This window comes from Carcharhinus amblyrhynchos, unplaced genomic scaffold (genome assembly GCF_965287045.1).
Source record: "Carcharhinus amblyrhynchos unplaced genomic scaffold, sCarAmb.v2.hapA scaffold_39, whole genome shotgun sequence".
Taxonomy (NCBI): domain Eukaryota; kingdom Metazoa; phylum Chordata; class Chondrichthyes; order Carcharhiniformes; family Carcharhinidae; genus Carcharhinus; species Carcharhinus amblyrhynchos.
Genome location: NW_027649780.1, coordinates 4,131,393 through 4,151,421, shown reverse-complemented (window position 1 = coordinate 4,151,421; position 20,029 = coordinate 4,131,393). Strand labels below are relative to the sequence as shown.

The 20,029-nt window shown below is 45.8% G+C and overlaps 2 protein-coding genes across 2 annotated transcripts in view; one reads left to right on the top strand and one right to left on the bottom strand.

Annotated features, from left to right (window-relative positions):
* Positions 1–15,783, top strand: part of LOC145363528 (uncharacterized) — a 45,113-nt gene extending 29,330 nt beyond the window's left edge. Inside the window, exons 6-7 of the mRNA XM_080218717.1 lie at positions 4,039–4,236; positions 12,850–15,783. Coding sequence (XP_080074843.1) covers positions 4,039–4,236; positions 12,850–13,536 — 885 coding nt within the window. The 3' untranslated portion in view covers positions 13,537–15,783. The remainder of the gene's footprint in view (positions 1–4,038; positions 4,237–12,849) is intronic.
* On the bottom strand, positions 1,683–4,772 carry LOC145363725 (uncharacterized). The gene has a single exon (XM_080218963.1). The coding sequence runs from the start codon at positions 4,597–4,599 to the stop codon at positions 3,925–3,927; it is 675 nt and encodes a 224-aa protein (XP_080075089.1). The 5' UTR covers positions 4,600–4,772; the 3' UTR covers positions 1,683–3,924.
* Positions 15,784–20,029: the final 4,246 nt, after the last annotated feature.

Genomic DNA, 20,029 nt, shown 5'->3' with positions numbered 1-20,029 from the left:
TATAAAATTTAACATCATGTTTGGCACAATGGCACGGGTGGAAGAGCCTGTTCCTGTGCTATACCCTTCTATGTTCACACATATCACAGGATGTACACTCCACCTGGCCAAGCTGAGCTGCCATTCCATAACACTAATAACTATTTATTACAGTTAACAAAAGTAGAATGAGCAGAGTAAATTGCAAGGAACTTTACACTTAAGTTAACTTTATCTTACTTTGTTACTTTATTCACTCTGACTTGATTTAACTTTACCTCCTATTCGTTAGTGTACCTGACTGAACTCCAAGCTCCCCAGCTCCTGGGAGTGGGTACCAGGTCTTTACCAATGCATAAGAGCCTCATGGAGCACAGAAGGAAGCCATTTGGCCCATCATACTCATGGCACCTCACTGAAAATAACTACCCAATTAATTCCATCGCCTTACAAATTTATTGGTCCTTTCAAGAATCTATCCTGTTCCCCTTTGGTTTAGTTCATTTATATTAGTGTCACACAAGTCGGCCAACATTATCACTGCAATGAAGTTACCCGTGAAAATCCACACTCCGGCGCCTGTTCGGGTACACCGAGGGAGAATTTAACATGACCAATGCACCTAACCAGCACGTCTTTCAGACTGTGGGAGGAAACTGGAGCGCCCGGAGGAAACCCACGCAGACACGGGGAGAAGGTACAGACTCTGCATAGACGGTGGCCCAAGCTGGGAACTGAACCCGGGTCCCTGTCGGTGTGAGGCAGCCGTGCTAACCACCGTGCCGCTCCTTGCGAGATAAAGTCGAATCACAACTACTCACTTCGCTTCATAAGGAATAATTCAGGGTATCACGTGTTTGGATTTCCACGCGTATTCAAATTGGTATCAAACACAAGGTGATTGCACAAAATTAACACTCAATCTTTACTAATCATTTTGTTGAGCGGGGGAGGGGGGCGGGTCAAGTGAAATGCATCCCAGTTTGTCAACGTTACATTTGTGTAGCGCCTTTCACCAACATCAGAACCTCCCAAAGCCTTTTTAAACAGCCAGAAAAGTGCATTTGGAGCATTGTTACTATTGGAATGTTGGAAACCGTACATAGGCCTGAGTATTAAAATTCAGTTCCAAAAATCATTTATTTGCGTACAACTGTTATCAATAACAAGGTCAAAGGGAGCCATTTTCAAGAACGAAGTACAGCACAGGAACAGGCCCTTTGGCCCTCCGAGCCTGCGCCGATCACGTTGTCTTACCGAGGCCAACCTCTTATATCCCTCTATTCCCTGTCTGTTCATGTGTCTATCCCGATAAGTCTTAAATGTCACTAATGCATCTGCCTCAACCACCTCACTTGGCGGTGCGATCCAGCCCCCGTGTAAAAACGTCCCCCCCCACAGCCCGTCACAAACTTGTGCCCCCTTGCAATTGTCACTTCCGTCCTAGGAAAGAGCTTCCGACTCTTCACCGTGGCTGGCACGGTAGCGCAGTGGGTTAGCACTGCTGCTTCACAGCTCCAGGGACCCGGGTTCGATTCCCGGCCTCGGGTCACTGTCAGCGTGGAGTTTGCACGTTCTCCTCGTGTCTGCGTGGGTTTCCTCCGGGTGCTCCGGTTTCCTCCCACAGTCCAAAGATGCGCGGGTTAGGTTGATTGGCCGTGCTAAAAAAATTTCCCCTTAGTGTCCTGGGATGTGTAGGTTAGAGGGGTTAGCGGGTAAATGTGTGGGGATAGGGCCTGGGTGGTATTGTGGTCGGTGCAGACTCGGTGGGCCGAAGGGCCTGTTTCTGCACTACAGGGTTCTATGATCTACGATACCCGATCTATACCCCTCATAAGTTTACAAACTTCTATCAGATCGCCCCCATCAGCACCCCCCTCTTTCCAGAGAGAACAATCCCAGTTTACTCAATCTCTCCTCATAGCTAACACCAGGCAACAACATCCTGGTAAACCTTTTCTGTACTCTCTCCAAAGCCTCCATGTCCTGCAGCTCAAATATGTGGCTGGGTCTTTATTTTAACACTGTAATATAAATGTACTATAATACCAAACACCTTTAGACCAGCAGGGCTATCCAGATATTGTTTGAATAAAGACATTCTTTCAAACTCTGATGACAAAACATACTTCCAAAGTCTAACTCACGATCAGGGTCCATTCTTCAATCTGAGCAAGAGGAGTAAATTAGAAAGCCTCGAACGTCTTACACATATCATCTTCTTGAACCGATTTATGTCGTATTAACCCAGTGGATTAATTTGGTACGTGTATCAACTACCAGTCAGCAACAGATTGAATAAGTAGTGAGCCTTAACTGAGTTACAATTCCTAGAATCATAGACTCTCTACAGTACAGGAGGCGGCCATTTGGCCCATCGAGCTTGCACCGACCACGCAACTCCACATTATTTACCCTGCTAACACCCCCGAAACTAGGGTCAATATAACACGGCCAATCACCTAACCCCCACATCTTTGGAGTGTGTGGGGAAAGCGGGAGCACCCGGAGGAAACCCACGCAGACAGGGGGAAGAGAACGTCCAAACTCCACACAGACAGTGACCCCAAGCTGGGAATCGAGCCCTTGAAAAGTCGATATCTTAAAGATAAGTAAGCCCTTTTGTTTTACCAAACTTCTCTTTAATTTTACCCACCTAGGGAATTCAGCCTTTGCTGAAATTAGTTAACGTTTTGTCTGAACCAACATGGATTTATTAAATGGCAAGTTGGAGACAGCTGAAATCAATTAACGGATAACAAGATCAGATAACATAAATCTTAGTTTAAAAACTTGCATTTACGTAGCATATTTCACAACAACAAATGTGCATCTCAAAGTGATTTACAGCCAATGCAGTACTTCAAACGTAGACGCTGTTGTAATTTAGGAAAGGCAGCTTTTTCAGTTTTAAATATCATTTTCATATTCTATTCCCTGTTATCAGTAATCAGGCCATTTTAGACATGGCTGGGTCTTAACTGTAATAATTAATACTGTATGAACCTAGACTTGCAGACTGAGGTCCCGACATGACAGCAACGTGATAATGAACAGATGATCATTTTTTGTAACAGTGTTCAATAAATGTTGGCCAGGACACCGGGTATAACTCCCCTCTCCTCTTCAAAAATAGTGGCCGTGGAAACTTTTAAGTCCACTCAAGACAGCAGATGGGGCCCCACAGTTCAAGCATCGCAATCAAAAAGACAGCAGCTCTGATAGTGTGGCACTCCCTCAGTACTCACACGAGAAACGTTAGCCTTGATCTTTGTCCTCGGCTCCCTGGAGTTGGAGTCAGCCCACAATCCCCTGACTCTCTGGGGTGATTTACATTACTGATTGACAAAGAGTCAAAGATTGTGCGGGGTAGGCGGCAAAATAGAGCCGAGGCCTCAAACAGATCAGCCGCGATCTTATCACATGGCAGAGCAGAATCATAGGCCCGAATGGACTACACCTGCCCCTCGTTTATATGTTCCTGCGGATAACCTCTTTTTGTGGCCTTACACTATGGAGGGTCATTACAGATTTATTTCTCCAGCTCCAAGCTGGGCAAATCTTCCAGCCTCTTTTCCCCTCACCAACTCCAAGTGAGTTGTAAACCACACAAGGCAAAATCTGCAATTGCCTTCTGTTGGGAACACTTAGATAAATCAAACAAAAGAACCTGTTAACCCTCAACAGCCCATCTGCGTGGCAACGTGGCACGCCATGAGAGAATCCAAACCAAAATGCGAATTAAAAATCTTTTAATAAGTCTTCCAAATATTCTTTTGTGCTGTGTGATCCACCTGAAATATGAAACTGGATATTTTAAATGAGCCTCAAAGTGCACCAGTCCACTGGAAGCAAAGAGACAAGACCATCATAAAAGAAACTCTCTGACCCTTCTCTGTCAGGATGAACGTGGGTGTGATTAACAGCAGAATACATCCCCTGTAATCACTTGTGGACTCGCTGGTGTGTCATCAGATGGGAGGACTGAGTGAAGCCCTTCCCGCACTCTGTGCAGGCGAACGGCCTCTCCCCGGTGTGAACTCGCTGGTGTCTCTGCAGGCTGGACAATCGAGTGAACCCCTTCCCGCACTGGGAGCAGGGGAACGACCTCTGCCCACTGTGGAGCCGCCGGTGCAGCAGCAAGTTGGAGGACTGAGTGAAGCCCTTCCCGCACTCCGTGCAGGTGAACGGCCTCTCCCCGGTGTGGACTCGCTGGTGGGTCTGCAGGTTGAACAAACGGGTGAACCCCTTCCCGCAGTGAGAGCAGGTGAAGGGCCTCTCCCCGGTGTGAACCTCCTGGTGGGTCAGCAGGTTGGAGAGCTGAGTGAACCCCTTCCCGCACCGGGCGCAGGTGAAGGGCCTCTCCCCGGTGTGGACGCGCTGGTGTCTCAGCAGGGTGGACGAGTGGCTGAATCCCTTCCCGCACTGGGAGCAGGTGAAGGGCCTCTCTGCCTCGTGAACTCGCTGGTGGGCGTGCAGCTGCCAGGAACCGCTGAACGCCTTCCCACAGTCAGAGCAGCTGAACGGCCTCTCCCCGGTGTGAACTCGCTGGTGAATCTCCAGCGCAGACGGGCATCTGAATCCTTTCCCGCAGTCCCTGCATTTCCACGGTTTCTCCATTGGCGTGGGGTCCTTGTGTCTCACCAGATGAATCCTCACAGAACAGATGAGCAGCCTGCCCCGCTGTGAATGCTATGATGTTCCTTCAGGCTGGGTAACTGGTCAAAGTTCCTTCCACAGTCAGTTCACAAGAGCACTCGCTCTCGGGCGTGTGTGTGTGTGTGTGTGTGTGTGTGTGTGTGTGTGTGTGTGTGTGCGCGTCTCTCTCTTCCAGTCGCACTGACGTTTAAAACCTCTTAGCTCTGACTGCAACACTACATTCTGCACCCGCTCCTTTCCTTCTCTACGAACGGTATGCTTTGTCTGTGTGACGTGCAAGAAACAATACTTTTCACTGTGTCCCAACACATCAATAAATCAAATCAAAAAAGCACAGGCAAGCATTTCTCCTTCCAGATTAGGAGGTCATTAATATTCAGGTCCTGATGAATGGAGTGATTCTGTCACATCTTGGGTGTGTGAGGTTTGAGTTTTCCCGTCCCGTCTGCAAATCCTCCCTCTCTCACGTCCTGTAAAAGGAGTTTACAAGAGTCATCACCGTCAGTAACAGATTGAATTTCAAAACAGACAATTCTAATTCCTACGATGTGTGTGACCGGAACTGTCCAATAATTATTTACTTTGTTATGGTGAGTGGGCATGGCTTGGTTAGTGACAGATTTGATTCTTTTGATCTGGGTCGATTTATTATTGTCACGTGTACTGGGCTGAAGTGAAAAGTATTGTTTCTTGCGCGCTACACAGACAAAGCACACCGTTCGTAGAGTATGTGATGAAGTAGAAATGGTTGAGAGCTTCAAGTTTTTAGGTGTCCAGATCACCAACAACCTGTCCTGGTCTCCCCCATGTCAACATTATAATTAAGAAAGCCCACCAACGCCTCTACTTTCTCAGAAGACTAAGGAAATTTGGCATGTCAGCTACGAGTGTCACCAATTTTTACAGATGCACCATAGAAAGCATTCTTTCTGGTTGTATCACAGCTCGGTATGGGCTCCTGCTCTGTCCAAGACTGCAAGAATCTACAAAAGGTCGTGAATGAAACCCAGTCCATCACACAAACCAGCCTCCCATCCATTGACCCTGTCTACACTTCCTGCTGCCTCGGGAAAGCAGTCAGCATAATCAAGGACCCCACACACCCCAGACATTCTCTCTTCCACCTTTCTCCGTCGGGAAAAAGATACAAAAGTCTGCGGTCACATAACAATCGACTCAAGCACAGCTTCTTCCCTGCTGCCATCAGACTTTTGAATGGACTTACCTCGCATTAAGTTGATCTTTCTCTGCACCCTAGATATGACTGTAACACTAGGTTCTGCACCGTCTCCTTTCCTTCTCCATGAATGGTGTGCTTTGTCTGTATAGCACACAAGAAATAATACTTTTCACCATAAACTAATACATGTGACAATAACAAAATAAATCTTAAATCTATACCTACACAGGTGAGAAGGAAAGGAGAGAGTGCAGAATGTAGTGTTACAGTCACAGCTAGGGTGTAGAGAAAGATCAGCTTAATATGAGGTAGGTCCATAAAAAGGTCTGATGGCAGCAGGGAAGAAGCTGTTCTTGAGACAATGATATTGCAATGAATGGACAGTTGGAGGGTGGATGACAACTTGCAAAGGAATGCAGATAAAGACAGGGAATGGAACTGACTGGATTGGTGTTGTGATGTTAGTGTACCTTCAAGAGATTTTTGTTTAAGCGTGGTCACTGCTTTAGATAGTGTCATTGCTGAAAGGAGAGAAAAAAAACTGTGTGCCGGTCTGGTGACAAGGGTTGTTTTCAGTTTCATTTTGGCTGCTTGCTCTCATGAGCAAGCTGGAAAAGGAATCTCTTTCTCTCTCGGTTTTGCTTTGGAAAATTTTACCAGTTAGCTGAAAGAAAGGCTTGGTTGCTACACTGCAGTAATTAATCTACACTTTGGGGAACTGATACATCTGCTCTAAGTTTACAAGATCATTTGAAATCAGCATTCAACCGGGGGAACTATGTTTCAGTATCACGTGCTGTGTTAAACCTGTGAAAACCTGTTTTTTTGTTGTCTGTGGGTTTTGGTTTTAACTGGAACGCATTAGAGATATTCTGAGTTATATACTATAGTGGTTGTTTTGTTTCTCGTTTGTAATTGATAAAAGATCTTACTGATTTTCTTACTATACATGTTAACTACATTCTTACATAAACTTTGGTTCGATAAAAGCTCTTTAGCGGGTCGTTGAATCATACCTGAAGTGGAACCTATCTTGCTGACCCTAGCCAAATTCAAGATGCAAAGTTGATGATTCAGGCGGGTTTCATAAAACCACTTTGGAGTTTCTAACTGAACCATAAGGGTGTACAGAAAGTCAATGTTGATTCAGTTTGCTGATTGGACTCATAAGAACATAAGAACATAAGAAATAGGAGCAGGAGTAGGCCATCTAGCCCTTCGAGCCTGCCCCGCCATTCAATAAGATCATGGCTGATCTGTCGTGGCTCAGTTCCACTTTCCCGCCCTCTCCCCATAACCCTTAATCCCCTCTCTTATCAAGAACCCATCAACCTGCTTCTTAAAAATATTTAGCGAGGCAGCCTCCACCACTTCAACGGGCAGAGAATTCCAGAGATTCACCACCCTTTGAGTGAAGAAGTTCCTCCTCAACTCCGTTCTAAACCGCCTCCCCTTTATCTTGAGGCTGTGCCCCCTAGTCCTACTGTCTTTTTTGAGCGGGAAGAGTCTCTCCACCTCTATCCTATCCATCCCATTCATCATCTTATACGTCTCAATGAGATCTCCCCTCATTCTTCTAAACTCTAACGAGTACAAGCCTAGTTTATTCAGCCTCTCCTCATAGCTCAATCCCCTCAACTCCGGTATCAGCCTAGTAAACCTCCTTTGCACTCCCTCCAGGGCCAAAATATCCTTGCGTAAGTACGGCGCCCAAAACTGCACACAGTACTCCAGCTGCGGCCTCACCAATGCCCCATACAGCCGCAGCAAGACCTCCCTACTTTTATATTCAATCCCCCTCGCTATGAAGGCCAGCATCCCATTCGCCTTCCTGACCACCTGCTGCACCTGCAAGCTGGGTTTTTGCGACTCATGCACAAGGACCCCGAGGTCCCTCTGCACCGTCGCCTGCTGCAGTTTTTCGCCACGTAAGTAATAGTCCTTCCTACCATTCTTCCTACCAAAGTGGACCACCTCCTCCATGACGGGAAATGTATAATGTACCCACAGTACTGTATTACAAGACTAGAAGCAATAATACATGTATTTTAACACAGAACAATCAATAATATTTCTAAAATAAAGTACCACACAACTGTAGATATGTTGTGTGGAACTTTGCAGTACCACCTGCCTCAGGAATCGTAACGACACATGAGATGACCATGAGAAGGTCCATTGACCTTGGGTGGGATTTTCTGGTCTTGGAGCAAATGGGCCGGATATTCCCACCCCAGTAATCTCAAAAGTAAATAAATTCCCAGACAAACACAATGGAATAAACCAAAGGACAAGGTTTTATATTTGTTAAAGCTTTTACCGCCCCTTAGTGTCCAAAGATGAACAGGTTAGGTGGATTGCCCAATGCTAAATTGCCCCTTAGTGACCAAAGATGTGCAGGTTAGGTGGATTGGCCATGCTAAATTGTCCCTTAGTGTCCAAAGATGTGCAGATTAGGTGGATAAGCAGAGTAAATAAATGGGGTTATGGGAATAGGTTGGGATGCTGTCTGAGAGTCCGTGCAGTCTCGATGGACCGAATGGCCTTCTTCTGCACTGTAGGGATTCTATTAGTCTAAAATCAACATGAATGAATCCTGCATTGAGACAAATGGTAATTGAACGCATAAAATATATTTGTATTTAAATAGCTCAGGCAATAAATTGGGTGCACAAAAATCACAAATATTTCCCTTTACACAGCACGCAAGAAACAATACATTTCACTGCATCCTAATACGTGACAATAATAAATCAAATCCTTTTCCTTCTCCCCGATGTACTCTATGAACAGTATGCTTTGCATAGTGCGCAAGAAACAATACTTTCCACTGTATCTCAAAACATGCGACAATAAAATATCAAATCCTTCTCCCCTACGTTCTCTATGAATGGTATGCTTTGTCGGTAATAAAGCGCAAGAAACAATATTTTTCATGGTATCCCAATATATGTGACAATAATAAATCAAATCAAATTTTGGGCGGCATGGTGACTGTGGATAGTATGCTGCCTCAGAGTGCCAGGGACCTGGGTTTGGTTCCCAGCTTGGATCATTGTGCAAATTCCGCACAGACATTCTCCTCGTGTTGGCATGGGTTTCCTCCCACAGTCCAAAGATGTGCAAGTTAGGTGGATCGGCCATACTAAATTGTCCCTTTGTATCGGGGGATTAACAGGGTACAAGGCAGAAAGAAAATTACAGCACAGGGACAGGCCCTTCGGCCCTCCAAGCCTGCACCGACCACGCTGCCTGTCTGAACTAAAGCCCCTTACATTTCCAGGGACCATATCCCTCTATTCCCATCCTATTCACGTATTTGTCAAGACGCCCCCTTACAAGTTACTACCGTATCTGCTTCCACTATCTCTCCCGACAGCAAGTTCCAAGCACCCAGCATCCTTGATGTAAAAAAACTTGCCTCATACATCTCTTTTAAACCTTGTGCCTCGCACTTTAAACCTGTGCCCTCCTAGTAATTTTGGTGGGGTTATGGGGATAGGGCCTGGGTGAGATTGTAGTCGGTGCAGACACGACGGGCCAAATGGACTCCTTCTGCACTGCATGGATTCTATTATTTTAATACAGGTGACAATATGAAATCAAATCAAAAGTAAATCAGATCAAACCCTTCAGTATATTTGTATAAATATTTTACTGTAACTATCAAACCAAAATCAACATGAATTAATCATGCATTAACAATATTTGAATAGACAGGATAAATTACACTTTAAATAGCTCAGATAATAAAAACAGGGTGCACAAAATCACAAACATTTCCCCCCTTCTGCATATTTGGCTCTAATTCCAGTTCCAGGGTCCCACAGCTCTCTGTATTTCCCCAGGGAGGGTGGAGAAAGAAAGTGTTTTACTCACAGGTGTTGGCCAGAGGAGGAAGTTTTAGTTTCTGTGTGTGTGTGAAGCTCAAAAAACCCAGAAGCTGTGCTGTTTCAGATCAAACTGCAGGATTTGGGAGAAAATGATGGGAAGAGAATTTTTTTTTGCAAAGTCCCCCTCCCCCACTTCCTGGGCAGCCCAGCACGCAGGCGCAGAGAGCGCTTGCTGAGCCGGGCTGTCCGGAGCAGGCGCAGTGCGGCTACCGCCAGCGGTCGCTCTCGATCTCTTTATGGTGTAGCCAGAGGCGGGGGGGGGGGGGGGGCGGAGACTACAGAGCGGCTTCTCGCTCTGGCCGGAGCCCCGCCCCCAGCCGCTTGTCTGGGAAACCTTGGCTCCAGGAAGGGAACAATGGGTGGGGGCGGGGCTCTCAGGTCCACACGCCTGCGCACTGGAACCTCGGAGACGTCACCGCGGGGTCGAGTGATTGCTATTGGCTGATTCAGGCGGGGGCTCCGTTGTGTGACGTCACAACGCGGAAGTTGCCCAATGAGCTTCAGAGTGAAACTTCCTCCTCTCTGCAACATCTGGGAGGAAATCAATGTCCCCCCCCTTTCCGTTTCTTTTCTCATTCTGGGGGGAAAGTGGGGACTTGCACCAATTGAAGGGAAAGGGAGCGAAACCAGGGAGGCTGCAGACTCCGGAAAGGTTGGCCCAGGCCCTGCCTCTTTCTCTGTCACTGAAAGACACTGACATCCTTTAGCTCTCTCAGCTTTGACACGTTTATTTGTGTGGCCAAAAGGATGGTCTCTGTCAATGTTCACAGTTAAAGGGCTGATTAGTCAATAGTAAGTTAACCTAGGACAAGATACACCTAGCTTTATGTGGTATGTATTATTTATTTATTATTCTCTAACTAAGTACAGCTATTTTGTTTCTAGACTGATGTGTTGCATATATTTATTATTGTCTCAATTATTGGTATAGTATTTCTTGCACACCAAACAGACAAAGCATACCATTCATAGCATACATAGGGGAAAAGTATTTGATTTGATTTATTATTGTCACATATATTAATACACAATGAAACGTATTGTTTCTTGCGTGCTATACAGACAAAGCATACTGTTCGTAGAGAGTGAAGAATGTAGTCTTACAGTCATAGCTAGGGTGTAGAGAAAAATCAGCTTAAAAGAAGTAAGTCCATTCAAAAGTCTGATGGCAGCAGGGAAGAAGCTGTTCTTGATTCTGTTGGTATATGACTTCAAACTTATATATTTCCGATATATATCTAAACATATATTTCCAATTAGAAGATCATAAGATATAGGAGTGGAATTAAGCCCATTTGGCCTATCTAATCTGCTCTGCCGTTCGATCATAGCTGATAAGTTTTCAAACCCCATTCTCCCACCTTTTCCCTGTAACTTTTGATCACCTCACCAATCAAGAACCTATCTATCTCTGTCTTAAAGACACTCAATGACCTGGTCTCTACAGTCTTTTGAGTTCCACAGATTTCCCACCCTCCAGCTAAAGAAATATCTTCTCATCTTCGTTCTAAGACTGAGCCCTTAGACCCTTGTCTCTCCGACTAATGGAAACATATTCGTCATGTCCATTCTGTCCAGGTCTTTCAGTATTCTATAAGTTTCATAGGGTCACTAAGGTACAGAAGGAAATGATTTGGTAATGTGAGTCCATGCCAACTCGCTATAGAGCAATCCATTCATTCCCATTTCCCTCTGTATATCCCCACTTTCCCAACAATTTTATTTCCTTCAAATATCCATCCAATTTCATTTTAAAATCATTGTTTTTTAAAATTCATTCATGGTACACGGGCATCCCTGCTGGCCAGCATTTATTACCCATCCCCAGTTGCCGTTGGAGAGCAGTGGAAAGTCAACCACATTGCTCTGGCTTTGGAGTCACATGTAGGCCAGACCAGGTAAGGACAACAGATTTTCTTCTCTAAAGGACATTAGTGAACCACATGGGTTTTTCCGACAATCAACGCTGGTTTCACGGTCATCAGTAGATTCTTAATTCCAGATTTTTTAAATTGAATTCAAATTTCACCATCTGCCGGGATTTGAACCCAGGTCCCCAGAGCATTAGCTGAGTTTCTGGATTAATTGTCTAGCAATAATGCCATGAGGCCACCACCGTCCCTATCTCTGTTCTACCACCCATGATCAGTGAGTTTCAATACATGACCATTCACTGCCTATATAAAGTTCTTCCTCACATCCTCTACGTTTCAGTTAATGTAGCATTGTATAGTACATTAATATTTATTTGAATGAATATATAGATTATATCTTTTTTAAATCAGTAAGAATGGATCTTCAATCAGCTTGAATCAACACCTCCAAGAGAAGTGGAGGTTGTAAATTAGGTACTGCACAGTAAGAATGGGGGATGATTAGGGGAGACATCTTAACAGGTTTTGTGGGATAAGAGAGAAAAGAATATTCTATACCAATCACAGTGGTTAACACTGCTGCCTCACAGCGCCAGGGACCCAGGTTCAATTCCTGGCTCGGGTCACTGTCTTGTGGAGTTTGCACTTTCTCCCCCTGTCTGCATGGATTTCCTCTGGGTTCTCTAGTTTCTTTCCACAGTCTGAAATAGGTGCATTGCTAAATTCTCCCTCAGTGTATCCAAACAGGTGCCAGAGTGTGATGCCTAGGGGATTTTCACAGCAATGTAAGCCTTACTTGTGACACGAATAGATAAACTTTTAAAAAAGATGTGCAGGATAAGTGGATTAGCCACGGTAAACGCACAGGCTTACAGGGATAGGGTGGGAGGGGTAGTGTTAATGTAAGTCTACTTGTGACAGTAATAAATAAACTTAAACTTGTTTGCTCTGAATTTGTAATCTTGTATTGACAGTGATGACATTTGTCAAATTCCTTTTACAGGATATTAGAAGGGGAAGTTTTGCAGACAGAATTCTCAAAGCATACATTGCATAGAGAATTGACAGAGTCATCGGGACCCTAATATCATCGGCCTGTGGATCCAGAATGAGAAATGTCTGTCTGTTCTGTCAGTTCTTGAAGATTTTAAACCTGGAAAAGCATTGTCTGGAAAAGCATCGAGACACACACATTTTTGAGTCGGAGTGTTCCAGTGAATTGACTGTGGAAGGAACTTTAACTGGTTACACATCCTGAAAGTAGCACCCACCATTCACAGTGAGGAGGAATACTGCACACACATCTGTGTATGGGCGAGACTTTACTGGATCGCTGGAGAGACACAAGGATACCTGCACAATGGAGAGATCGTGGATATGTGAGGACTGTGGGAAGGGATACAGATCCCCATCGGAGCTGCAGATGCATCGACGCATTCACACCGGGGAGAGGCCCTTCACCTGCTCTGTGTGCGGGAAAGGATTCACCCAGTCAATCAACCTGCTGACTCACCAGCGAGTTCACACCGGGGAGAGACCCTTCACCTGCTTCGAGTGCGGGAAAGGATTCACTCAGTCGTGCAGCCTGCAGAGACACCAGCGAGTTCACACTGGGGAGAGGCCATTCACCTGCTCTGTGTGCGGGAAGGGATTCAGTCAGTCCTGCAGCCTGCAGAGGCATCAGCGAGTTCACACCGGGGAGAGACCCTTCACCTGCTCCGAGTGCGGCAAGGGGTTCTCCACTTTCTCGCAACTGCTGAGGCACCAGCGAGTTAACACAGGGGAGAGGCCGTTCACCTGCACCGCCTGTGGGAAGGGGTTCACCACTTCATCTCACCTGCTAAGGCACCAGCAGGTTCACAGCGGGGAGAGACCCTTCACCTGCTCGGTGTGCAGAAAGGGATTCACTCGGTCAACCCACCTGGCGAGACACCAGCGCGTTCACAAGTAACAGCTGGAGTTGGATACTGCTGTTAATCACATCCAGGACTCAACCAATCTTGTCTGAAACCTGTGTCCTTGAGACCTTGTATCATCAGCTAATGTGAACAACTTTGCTTCGACCATTTTTAATCTGAACCTGTCACATTTATCGAATCTCCACTGAATTTCACCCCCCCCCCAACTCTTTTTGCGATGTGAAACCTAAAATAAAGAACAAGTGAACAAAACATAACTGAAATCAAATGGGAACTTCTGATTTCTGTTTTGAAGATATTCCGAAAATGTTGCATTGGACAGTAAGTGAATTGGAATAATGCACTTTTGGGGGAGGCGATATCCTAGGGGCTAGATTAACCCAGCAACTCAGCTAATGTTCAAGGGACCCAGGTTCGAATCCCGCCATGGCAGATGGTGGAATTTGAATTCAATAAAAAATATCTGGAAACTCCTGTTGATTGTTGGAAAAATCCATCTGGTTCACTAATGTCTTTTAGGGAAGGAAATCTGCCATCCTTACCTGGTCTGGCCTACATGTGACTCCAGCGCCACACGGCAATGTGGTTGACTCTCAACTGCCCTCCAAGGGGCAACTAGGGATGGGCAATAAATACTGGCCGGCCAGCGACGCCCATGTTCCACAAATGAATGAAAAAATCCTTTGATTTCTGTTCTGAAAATAATACGAAAATATAACATTGGACAGTAAGTGAATTGGAACAATGAACTTTGGGGAGGTGGTGGCCTTGTGGTATTATTGCTAGACTATTAATTCAGAAACTCAGCTAAAGTTCTGGGGACCAGGGTTCGAATCCTACCATGGCAGATGATGGAATTTGAATTCAGTAAAACTATCTGGAATTAAGAATCTGATGACCATGAAACCATTGTCGATTGTTGGAAAAACCCATCTGCTTCATTAATGTCCTTTAGGGAAGGAAATCTGCCGTCCTTACCCGGTCTGGCCTACATGTGACTCCAGATCCACACAGCAATGTGGTTGACTCTCAACTGTCCTCCAAGGGGCAACTAGGGATGGGTAATAAATGCTGGCCAGTCAATGATGCCCATGTCCCACAGATGAAGAAAAAAAGGGTTGTAGTTCAATGGAATATATCAATTGGTCTCCACCAACATTCTATGAAAGTCTGGAATATGTAGATGAGAGGATGATGAAATTGATGAGTCCCTCTTGAAGAGATTTGCAACCTTAGTCAATGAACTTGTCTTGAAGAAAATAACATTTCATAGGCCAGTCGTTATCTGAAATATCTGGACCACTACAAGGAGAGAAAGGCAAAGGAAGAGACTCATTTTGAACTTTTGAGAAGTGCACCAGAATGTTAAGAGTACAGCATGCTTGCCTTCATCGGCCTGGCCATTGGCAAGTCACGTTGCAGCTTTATAGAACCTCAGTTAGGCTGCACTTGGAATATAGTGTTCCATTCTGGTCGCCACACTAACAGAAGGATGTGGAGGCTTTGGAGAGGGTACAGAAAAGATTTACCAGTATGTTGCCTGATATGGAGGGCATTAGCTCTGAGGAGAGGTTGGAGAAATTTGATTTGTCCTCACTCGAAGGACAGAGATTGAGGGGCGACCTGATAGAAATCTACAAGATTGTGAGAGGCGTGGACCACGTGGATTGAAGCTTTTTCCCAGGGTGGAAGAGTCAGTTACTAGGGGGCATAGGTTTAAAGTGCGAGGGGCAAGGTTTAAAGGAGATGTACGAGGCAGATCTTTTTTACACAGAGTGGTGGGTGCCTGGAACTCATTGCCGGGGGAGGTAGTGGAAGTGGATACGATAGTGACTTTCAAGGGGCGTCTTGACAAGTACATGAGTAGGATGGGAATAGAGGGATATGTCCCCGGAAGGGTAGGGGGTTTTAGTTCGGTCAGGCAGCATGGTCTGTGCAGGCTTGGAGGGCTAAAGGGCCTGTTCCTGTGCTGTAATTTTCTTTGTCCTTTACATGGCATGACACTGAGATACTGGTGTGAGGGTGTGTAAATTCATGGTGAAATATTCTGAAGACAGGGTCCCAAACATGTGCGTAGTGACTTGACAAACGTCATGACATAAAGTGTTTAATGTCACCAGGGGACTGAAGCAACAACATTAACACGTACTCCAGAGAGAAACTGACTCAAAAACACTCAGGATAGAATTAAACACATCGGTCCCGGTTAGAAGAGTGAATGGGGGCAAGCAAGTACTGAGTGAGGGTGGTATAAGAACATAAGAAATAAGAACATAAGAAATAGGAGCAGGAGTAGGCCATCTAGCCCTTCGAGCCTGCCCCGCCATTCAATAAGATCATGGCTGATCTGTCGCTGCTCAGTTCCACTTTCCCGCCCTCTCCCCATAACCCTTAATCCCCTCTCTTATCAAAAACCCATCAACCCGCGTCTTAAAAATATTTAGCGAGGCAGCCTCCACCACTTCAACGGGCAGAGAATTCCAGAGATTCACTACCCTTTGAGTGAAGAAGTTCCTCCTCAACTCCGTTCTAAACCGCCCCCCTTTTATCTTGAGGCTGTGCCCCCTAGTCCTACTGTCTTTTTTGAGCGGGAAGAGTCTCTCCACCTCTATCCTATCCATCCCATTCATCATCTTATACGTCTCAATGAGATCTCCCCTCATTCTTCTAAACTCTAACGAGTACAAGCCCAGTTTATTCAGCCTCTCCTCATAGCTCAACCCCCTCAACTCCGGTATCAGCCTAGTAAACCTCCTCTGCACTCCCTCCAAGGCCAAAATATCTTTGCGCAGGTGCGGCGCCCAAAACTGCACACAGTACTCCAGCTGCGGCCTCACCAATGCCCTATACAGCTGCAGCAAGACCTCCCTACTTTTATATTCAATCCCCCTCGCTATGAAGGCCAGCATCCCATTCGCCTTCCTGACCACCTGCTGCACCTGCAAGCTGGGTTTTTGCGACTCATGCACAAGGACCCCGAGGTCCCTCTGCACCGTCGCCTGCTGCAGTATGGTGGCACAGTGGTTAGAACTGCTGCCTCACAGCGCCAGGGAGCTGGGTTCGATTCCCGGCTCAGGTCACTGTCTGTGTGGAGTTTCTACATTCTCCCCGTGTCTGCGTGGGTTTCCTCCGGGTGCTCCGGTTTCCTCCCACAGTCTGAAAAGATGTGCTGGATAGGTGCATTGGGTCGTGCTAAATTCTCCCTCAATCTACCCAAACAGGTGCCAGAGTGTGGCAACTAGGTGATTTTTACAGTAACTTCCTTGCAGTGTTAATGCAAGCCTACTATAATAAATAAACAAATATACTTGCCTCTCACACTCACAAACTCACACTTGGACAGATACTTATACACACTCCTTCATCTCATGTACACATATCCTCTTGGACACACACAAATTCGCACTCAGTCATACATAATAGAATCCGTATAGTGCAGAAGAGGCCATTTGTCTCATCAAGTCTGCACCGATTATCCAAAAGAACATCCCACCCCTCTGCCCTATCCCATAGCCCTGTGCATCTAACATGGCCAATCCACCTAACCTGGACATCTTTGGACACTAAGGGACAATTTAGCATGGCCAATCCACCTAACCTGCACATCTTTGGACACTAAGGGACAATTTAGCATGGCCAATCCACCTAACCTGCACATCTTTGAGGAAACTGGAGCATCTGAGGGAAACCCATGCACATACAGGGAGAATGTGCTGACTCCACACAGACAGTGACCCAAGTCAGGAATTCAACCCAGGACCCTGGCGCTGTGCGGTAGCAGTGCTAACCACTGTGCCACTGTGCTGCCCCATTTCACACATTCTCATTTACACACATTCATTTCACACAAACTCCCTTTTCATACACTCACCACACACTCATTCCACACATTCAGAAACATTCACCTCACACACTCTCTCATCTCACACAAATACACTAATTTCACCCACTCATTGCGCACAGTCATTTAATACACTCATTTCACATGCTCTGATTTCACACATACTCATTTCATGTACACATCAGAGAATCTGCTGAACTGGTGCGGCGACAATAATCCCCCCCTCTATGTCAACAAAACAAAGCACATAGTCATCAATGCATAGAGGAGAACATACCCCTGTCTACATCAATGGGGATGAAGTAGAAAGGGTCAAGAATTTCAGGTTTCTAGCTGTCCACATCACCAACAACCTGTCCTGGTCCCCCCATGCAGACACTCCTGTTAAGAAAACCCACCAACGCCTCTACTTTCTCAGAAGACTAAGGAAATTTGACATGTCCGCTATGACTCTCACCAACTCTTACAGATGCACCAAAGAAAGCATCCTTTTTGGTTGTATCACAGCTTGATATGGGCTCCTGCTCTGCCCAAGACCACAAGGAACTACAAAGGATCATGAACGAAGCCCAGTCCACCACTCAAACCAGCCTCCCATTCATTGAGTCTGTCTACACTTCCCACTGCCTCGGAAAAGCAGCCAGCATAATTAAGGATCCTAGGCACCCTGGACATTCTCTCTTCCACCTTCTTCCGTCGGGGAAAAAAGATACAAAAGTCTGAGGTCACGTACCAACCAACTCAAGAACAGCTTCTTCCCTGCTGCCGTCAGACTTTTGAATGGACTTACCATGTATTAAGTTGGTCTTTCTCTACACCCTGTAACACTACATTCTGCACTCTCTCCTTTCCTTCTCTATGAATGGTATGCTTTGTCTGTAAAGCACGCAAGAAACAATACTTTTCACTGTATTCCAATACATGTGACAATAATAAATCAAATTGTAAAATGCTAGAACTGAAAGCATTGCATGATCCTGTTAAAAAGTGTTTTTATTCCCTGTGCTTAGAGGTTAAAAGTGCAAGTACTCAGAGAGCCCAGACTGAAATATTTGTATTGAAAGGCCAAGCAGCTGTTTGAACAAAGCAACAGGTTTTGCGTTTAGCTAATCAAATCGAATTGGGCACCTAGATACCAAGAACCTATTAACTTTAAGTTTGATAGTTTTGACACTGCCTCTTTTCATTGTCCCGCAGTTAATTTAATTGGGTTTAATTGTTTTGCCATAAAGATTAACAGAATATTTATTTGTCCCTCAGTTGATTTTTAAAAAATTCATTCATGGGACATGGGCATCGCTGGCTGGCAGCATTTATTGCCCATCCTTTGTTGTCCTTGAGAAGGTGGTGGTGAGCTGCCTTCTTGAATTGCTGCAGTCCACGTGCTGTGGGTTGACCCACACCACTGTTAGGGAGGGAATTCCAGGATTTTGACCCAGCGACTGCAAAGGAACAGTGATATATTTCCAAGTCAGGACGGTGAGTGGCTTGCAGGTGGTGGTGTTCTCGCTGCCTTTGTCCTTCTAGATGGAAGTGGTCATGGGTTTGGAAGGTGCTGTCTATGGATCTTTGGTGAATTGCTGCAGTGCACCTTGTAGATAGTACACACTGCTGCTACTGAGTGTTGGTGGTGGAGGGATTGAATGTTTATAGAGGTGGTGCCAATCAATTGGCTGCTTTGTCCTGGATGGTGTCAAGCTTCTTGAGTGTTGTTGGAGTTGCGCCCATCCAGGCAAATGGGGAGTATTCCGTCACAGTCCTGACTTGTTCCTTGTAGATAGTGGAGAGGTTCCGGGGAGTCAGCAGGTGAGTTACTCATCACAGTATTCCTAGCCTCTCACCTGTTTTTGTAGCCACTGTGTTTACGTGGTGAATCCAGTTGAGTTTCTAGTCAATGGTAACCCCAAGCATGTTGACAGTGGGGGATTCTGTAATGGTTACACCGTTGAATGTCAAGGGGTGGTGGTTATTGGCGACGGTCATTGCTTTGCATTTGTGTGGTACGAATGTTACTTGCCACTTGTCAGCCCCAAGCCTGGATATTGTCCAGATCTTGTTGTCTTTGAATATGGACTGCTTCAGTATCTGAGGAGTCGTGAAGGGTGCTGAACATTGTGCAATCATCAGCGAACATCCCCACTTCTGACCTTATGATGGAGGGAACGTCATTGATGAAGCAGCTGAAGATGGTTGGGCCCAGGACACTACCCTGAGGGACTCCTTTAGAGATGTCCCAGAGCTGAGATGACTAACCCTCCACAACCATCTTCCTATGTACCAGGTATGACTCCAACCAGCAGAGAGTTTGCCCCCTGATACCCATTGATTCAAGCTTCACTAGGGCTCCTTGATGCCGCACTCGGGCGAATGCGGCCTTGACATCAAGGGCTGTCACTCTTGCCTCACCTCTGGAATTCAGCTGTTTTGTCCATGTTTGAACCAAGGCTGTAATGAGGTCAGGAGCTGAGTGACCCTGGCGAAACCCAAACTGGGGCGTCACTGAGCAGGTTATTGCTGAGCAGGTGCTGCTTGATAGCACTGTTGATGACTCCTTCCATCACTTTACTGATGATCGAGAGTAGACTGATTGGGCGGTAATTGGCCAGGTTGGATTTGTCCTGCTTTTTGTGCACAGGACGCACCTGGGCAATTTTCCACATTACTGGGTAGATTTAGCTCAACTG